The sequence below is a fragment of the Camponotus floridanus genome, unplaced genomic scaffold (assembly GCF_003227725.1).
Source record: "Camponotus floridanus strain SB8 unplaced genomic scaffold, Cflo_v7.5 scaffold501, whole genome shotgun sequence".
In the NCBI taxonomy this organism is placed as follows: Eukaryota; Metazoa; Arthropoda; class Insecta; order Hymenoptera; family Formicidae; genus Camponotus; species Camponotus floridanus.
Genome location: NW_020229661.1, coordinates 24815 through 32627, shown reverse-complemented (window position 1 = coordinate 32627; position 7813 = coordinate 24815). Strand labels below are relative to the sequence as shown.

Genomic DNA, 7813 nt, shown 5'->3' with positions numbered 1-7813 from the left:
TATATGTAACATATAAATTGACTAAATTTACATATACGCATATATATTTTATAACCAAATTCAATAAAATAACGGTATAAATACAATAAATACGCGTCGCGATAGAAATTGACACATATATATATTAATTGTCCAACAATATCCCTATATGTATATGCATGCTATATGCATATACATTTTGTAACAAATTTAACAATAAAACAAAGGAGGAGATATAATAGACTGCTACCGCGACAAAATTAATCAGCACACAAAACATAATATAATATATATATTACGAATATTAACAAATAATTAATATTAACAACCCCAAGATTTTATACAATAATTATTAATCTTATACGATGATTATTAATACGATTCAGTAAAAACTTGCTGAAATCAATTTTCATAAGCAATATGCGAATACATATCTATACATATATATATATATATATATTGTGCTAATATAAAAGTCGCCCAAATGAAAATCTTCAAAGAATAAAATATTGTCAGAATCAAAAGACCTCTTGAATAAAAGATCACGGTAGAGCGTGCAATGAATTCTTCGAGCACATCCGTCGTGATCATTCTTAGAAGTAAACGAGCCGCTTTTTCATACGTTGTTCCGAGAACTGTAAGAATAAAATTTCTTTTAGCGACATAATAACTATTAAGCGAAGCGATAATTAATTTCCATATATTCTTATTGTAAAATTTATTGTAATAATAATGGCTTAACGCATTAGAATTTATTAAAATATTATTCATAGACTTGAGTAATCATTAAAAGTCGACTTTGAAAATTTTAAAATATATACATATAAAACCACAAAAATTCTAATTGTTAAAGCCTTTATTAAATAAATAAAAATATATCTTGTAAATGATAAATCTTAATAATTAGTCTTAAGATAATTATTAAACCTGGAAATAATACGTGTAATATGCCAATTTAAACCACGTAAACGAATTTTAAAAGGTAATTCATTAAAAAATATTACTGTTACTAATGCGTCTTATAAAGAGAAAGAATGCAGTGAGCATTCTTCGAAGGACATCCAGCATATCTATTTTAGAAAAGAGATAAGCCATCTTCGCATCCGTTGCGTTAGAATCTGCAATCCAAATGCTAAATTTTTCTTTACTAATTATTACTAATTATTAATTTACTAAATATTAATTAATCACTAATTATTAATTTTAACTATATACGCACCATTGTAAAAATCATTGTAATAATAATGGTTAATACATCAGAATTTACCAAAATATCACTTAAAATTTAAACAATTGTTATAAATCGAACTCAAATTTTCTAATAACATAAATACGATATTATAAAAAATTCTGATTGTTAAAAATCATTATTAAAAATTATTCTAAAATTATTTAATAAATCTAAGACGCAAGACTTGCAATCCCTACCACAAAACTCTCACCCACCACATCGCAAACTCATAGCAGGAAGGGATAGCTCCAGCAGCCGACCCACCAATCACCAAAAGGCCCACCTCTTCTCCCTACCATTAAACATCGAACCAGAGGAAGGTATATAAGGCCGCCGCCGCCGCCGCCGGTGTGTGTCTCTGCGCCATTAACTAGCCTGTGTCTCAGCTCTCTCTACGCCCATCAGATCTCTAGCTCTCGAAGAGGAAAAACCTAGAAGCCTACCGGACACCTTAACTTATTCGAAAATAACTTAGTCGCGATTTTGATTTTTTTTTTTTTTTTCTTTCGGGACTTAGTCTCAATCTCTATGAAGAGAGCTGTATCAACATTAACACTTTAATAAAGTGCTACCATCCAGCAACCTCTGAGTCTTTGGCCATTCTCTGCGCTGCCTTGCCACTTCTTCAGGTTCTCACCGAGGTCGAGCAATCCAGGGAAGGAGCAGCGGTGCCTTTATTCTTCCATTGATCCCGTCATCCGGTAAGGAAATAATAAAATAATAATCATTCTTAATCAACCTTGATAATAACTTCGTATATTAGGTTGATTTATTCTAAATATATTGACAATTTTCCCAGAATCTTACTTGCCCGTATACAGACTTTAAATTTTTCTTTCGAGTTGAATTATTTAAATTTCAACCGACCCTCTGAGAACGCTCGAAGCGTATCCTAGAGTGTAGCGTCGTTCGAGTTAGTCACTCGATGTGCATTGAGTAGCAAATTCTACTCCTCTGCCGCTTTCACGGAGAGCTTCTCTGAAAGAATTTCTCCGTGGATCCTGTGCCGCTGTGACGTGACGTCTTGCACATCGATACTAGACTCAGAATCTAAGACTCGCTCCTAGAGGATCTGTCGAAATAATAGAATTAATGCACTGGCTTACAAGTTAACTATCGAAAACATTTTATGAATTTTATACTTATCTGAAGTAAGCCAGCCGCTCTTACCCGTATCCTTGTCTGTACCCCCTGAATCTCCGGACCTCGCGGTGCAACCGCATGCCCCTGAAAAATTCAAAATATATTAAATAAATCATTAATTGCTGTACCCCAATGAACTGTATATAGCCGAACGTTTCAACCATGATATGAGAACGAGTGAGATATACTATCATAATCTACATTCGTTTATCTCATAATAATCCGTTAAGCCGTATTATTCGTCTTAACTCTATGAACCACCTTGCTGTGACTACATTTACCTTATAAAACCATTCATCTTAACAGGTACCTTTCTACGCATCATCGTAAGTAAACCCCTTTTGTGTTAAATCAATCGCATCAAACATACTAAATAGTCGTATTCCCTCGGTAGATGGTTAACCCCCGCCGAACTTCTTCCGTTGGACGCGAAATTCCCCTCCGTGCCGCGGGTATACGCCGCAGGCGTGCCTCCCGGTCGGTACTTAGGCTCCCTACAGCTCGTCAGTTGTTTGCCGACGAGAACGACTTAACAAGCAGAGTAACAAGGTACTCTCCAGTGCGTAGTTTCGCGCCCTCCCGCGCATACCCTTATCGTCCTCCCCGAAACCCTCCAGCGGTTCTTCAAGAGGAACAACAGCCCAGAGCCAGGCCGCCATCGCCCAATTACTCCCCCATCCAGGATTCATCTAATCCCAGCTACTCGCCGGTCAGGACACCGGAAGATCTTCCTTCCATACCGGAAGAACGAAGACCCATAGAACAAAGCACAGAAACTGAGGCTGGTCCATCCAACCCAGGTCAAGTTCTGGATCCCCCTGAACCAAATTTCTACCCGGAACCAGAGGACCTAGTCTTACCAAGCAGTATCCAACCCCTCGCAGGACTAACAGACGAAGATTTTATCGAGATCTACGAATACTTGCAGCGAGATAATTTCTTCAACAACCGCGAATAATAACCATATCTAGATATCGCCTTAGAAATGCTATAGAGAAGAACATTAACTACATACACACATCTATACGTATAACGATATACACTATCTACAACTGTCAAATAATAACAATAATAACAATAATAAAGGATTTGTAAAGCTCTAAGGAAGTAAACTAATAAAAGAAAACAGATCAAAAAGGATAAATTGGGTCAGGTTCAACGCACCTAATCTATTTCCCATCGTCAATCCCTCTCCTGAAAGAAGCGCAAAAGATTCTTAGTCTCTCGGCGTCCTAGGGTATAGCCGGCTTGGCAGGTTGCCCTGAAAAAGAAATAGAGAGAAGTTACAATTGCGTAACAAATAAATACGTGAGAAGTTACGATCGAGACGTAACAACGAAATCTCAAAACGTAACACTACTACTTCATCTTGCTCGTGAACCCGAGAAGAAGAAGAAGAAACTTGAAAATCACTGTGAACCAGTCACTGACGGGGAACCAACAGCACCTCCAGAAGTTATTACTCAACAACCCCACCATCTAAACCGCCAAGGAAAACGAAACCTTGCCATCCGGATCCAGAAAACGTAAATATTAACTCTCAATATTCTACGTTAAGAGACCGCTTGAGTACTATAGAGGAAACCGATTAAAACTCCCTGACCAAAATCCTTCAAAAATATCGGATTTTGTCTTTTTTTCGGGGGGAGGTGTTACGTCCCGCTACAAAAATTTATTTTAAATATATAATCAATATATAATCACATTACATTACTACTTATATACTCTCTCGAGTTAGTTTTTTTGCTATTATATAATCGAATAATAATATAAAATTATAGAAGATCAAAATGCTGTATTATTCATACAAAGAGAATATTTCTAAAAATACTTCATTCACTCTTTATATAAAGAAAACTCAGTTATATTTAATTATTCTATATAATGAACCCACATTACATGTGCAAAAGATTCTTTAAATTCATATTAAAACTCTATAGTAAATAGCACATTGATCTTCTTGCCTTATTTTTTATAAAATATAAATTGCAATAAGCCTGCATGGCTTAAGAGATGAAACGCGCCTATAAAACTTCAACACTATTTACTCTCAATGCGCCTATATAACGTTGATCATATATACATACAGTAAAATTCTATATTAAATACTTTAATACTAATCTTATATTATTTTCAGCTCTTATAAGGGGATCAAAAACGCTATAATACAAATAATTCACTCTAATTACTGCAATTACAATATTCTTTCGCCTAGAAAAGCATTATAATTCATATTAAATAGCCTTATTGATCTTCCTTCTATTAAGCGCCTGCAAAACCGCAGCCGTTTATACTCTTAAAGCGCCTACAGACTCTATATCGTATATACAAACGCCTAAAAACTTATACCTTTAATACAGTATAAGCAGCGCCTACAGAATAGTAACCTCTTATACTTTTAAAGAGCCTGCAAGACTTCAACCCTTTCTACATGGGATGGTAAAGTCAATTCCTACTTTACCGACCAAGGATAAATGATAACATAGGAAATTCCTACCTTACCGACTGATGATAAAACAGATTTCTACTTTACCGACTTTTTGTTACCGACACTTTTCTACCTTACCTACCTATGGTAACATACCGACTTTTTGTTACCGACACCTTACTACCTTACCGACTTATGGTAACTTACCAACCCAACGACTTACCGACCCACCAGTTACCGACGTTCTACCAGGAGCATACCTCTTTTATGAATATGCTACCCTGATACTTTAAAATTTTAAAACTTTAATTTTAAAGATATTAACCAACAAATATATATATATTTATATACATTCTTTCACTAGGAGCATGCCTCTTTCATATACATGCTATCCTAATACTTTAATTTTATTTAAATTCAGAAGTTACCGACATACTAACTTACCGACTTACCGACGTATACCTCTTATGAGAATATACTATCCTGATACATTATAAATCTCTAAACCCAAATTTTGAGGACCACAGCCGAATATTTACACATGTTTTTACATAATTCCATATATTTTCGACTCCCTAATCTACAGGGAGGTCCAAATGTTAAATTCCATTATTCTTACAAATTTTGAAGTCTTGTTGGTAAAACATATTTCTTATACGTACACATACTATAGATACTTTTATTTAGCCGTCTACATATACTATATATGCGTTACTAAATACGCATATTCATATTGTTTATAACAAAGATTCGACCATGAGCTCATCAGTTAAATAATTTATAATAATTTAAAGATAAGCCGGTGCGACAATTCGGCGACGCAAATCTATTTTAATCGAAGGACACCTGTCACATAAATTATACGAAAAAATATCGAATGTCACTGATAACCTTCAAGAAAAATATCAAGTATCAGAAGAATTGTTGCCAAAAGTGACTCATCGATGACTCACCGCATCCGGTTGCATCAGAATTTTTGCTACTTCCTGATTGGCTACTCTACTTCCCCCACCACCTCAAGACCCAAAAACGGGGACGCAATCATCGTTCAAACGCCTACGCAAAATTGCGCACGCATCACCCTTCTACCGATGAAAAGCTGCGCACGCATCCAATTTTAAGAGGGGAACCAATCATCAGAGACTCCGCCCTGCGAAAAGGAACCTGCTCCCACTCTGCGACAATTGCCCAAAAAGTAGGAATCCCGTTATAAAAACCCATGCAGAGCGACTCTCTTCGCATTTGACTCGATTTGACACTCAGTTCTTTTAAATTCACACACGTGAGCATTTGACTCTCAGTTCTTTCAACGTATAACCTTCACGCAGTCACGAGTATTTATTTTTGAGCCGAAAAGGACTTAGTCCGAGAACTGTCAAATCTTTGTACTTGGAACAAAGTATATTAAAGTTTTATTTTATCATCACTTGAGTCTTCTGCCAGTCATTCATCACCGGCTCCTTCAACTCTCCTACAGCGACGTCACCGAGGCAGACTGTCCTCCCTGGAGATCTTCAACTTTACTCTTCAGTACTCATTGGTAAGTACTTATTTCTTTTATTTTACATACTTCTCTACTCTCGTGATTTGCAACGATATTCTACTACACTTACTATCTCTTTATTACGATCTACTACGATCAATTATTGCATCTATGTCTACTCTTGAGATGGTTATATGCAATTATAATTAAACAATTGAAATAATATTGCAATTACATGTCTGATACATAAAGATTTATCGAAGATATTATTATTATTATTATTATTAATTGAATCATTAATACAAATTATTGAAGACTCATTAAAGAGCTTCATTATAAAGACGAATTTACAATCGATTTCAATTTCCGAACAGACTTCCTTAAGTACATTCATGAAAATCACATATAATGGTAGTATGTCTGTCTCTTTTTATCACTAGATTCTCGGCGCGAGATTCAAACGAATATTATTAAAGGAATCATTTTAACTATTTGATTGAAGGCTAAGCAAGCCGATACGGTATCTATCCTTCCATTTTCCAGTACCTCTGTATTCCTTCAGCTTTATAATAAACGAAATAAAAAGCAATCTATTTCCCTACCTACCGAAAGTCCAGAAATTTCTACGAATCTACATATATTTTTCATGTATAACATATAAGGAGTTGGGGAACCTGCCATTTTATTTTACCATATTTCATGGCAGTCCGCCATTTTGTGAACAACTTTCAATAGTACATCGCATATTCTTATTGAAGCAATTTGCCAATGATTTAATTCACTTTTATTGACTCTATTATTTTATTTCATTTTAACAAATTAATTAATTTATTTTATTTAAAATTATATTAGTATGACTCATCGTCGTATGACTCATCATATAATTTATTGAAATATTCTGTTAACGAACACCTGCTGTATGACTCATCATCGTATGATTCATCATTGTATGACTCATTTTTATTTTATTTTATATTCGTATGACTCATCATTGTATGACTCATCATAAAATTTATTATAATATAATTAAATTCATTTATTAAATTAAAATCTTTTATTAAATTGAACATTTGGCAATTTGAATTATTTTAATTTGAATTATTTTATTTTATTATATGAAACATTTTATTCAAATCAATTGATTTCTTGTATTTCATGAACTGTTGCCGCATCTGCGCGATACTTTACCGCTGCATCTGCGCAACTCTATTTTAATTATTTGCGATGGTATATAATTAACATGTCTCCTTATATGATCTTCTCTCTCTAATATACTGGACAGCTTCATCTTTCTCTGATCTGCTATATGTACCAACGACCAAGGAGAGAAACCAAAGAATAAATATGTACTAGAGGATATTAAATAAATCTATATAAATTTGTACTTTTCCTAAAATAAAGTGAACTTTTATTTCTTAACACGCACGATCCACAAGCATAATCCTTCGGAAAGCAGATAAATCCAGCGATCCAATCAAAGCAGTTAGGTCCAGAGCTCCCGGCGATCCCGAGGTATAGCCGGCATTGCGCAGGTTGCCTCAAAAGATAA

General features: G+C 34.6%; 1 protein-coding gene across 1 annotated transcript; it reads left to right on the top strand.

Moving 5' to 3' along the window:
• The first annotated feature begins 2616 nt into the window (after positions 1-2616).
• On the top strand, positions 2617-3316 carry LOC112639192 (proline-rich extensin-like protein EPR1). The gene is made up of 2 exons (XM_025412444.1): positions 2617-2679; positions 2748-3316. The coding sequence occupies exon 2, from the start codon at positions 2748-2750 to the stop codon at positions 3309-3311; it is 564 nt and encodes a 187-aa protein (XP_025268229.1). The 5' UTR covers positions 2617-2679; the 3' UTR covers positions 3312-3316.
• Positions 3317-7813: the final 4497 nt, after the last annotated feature.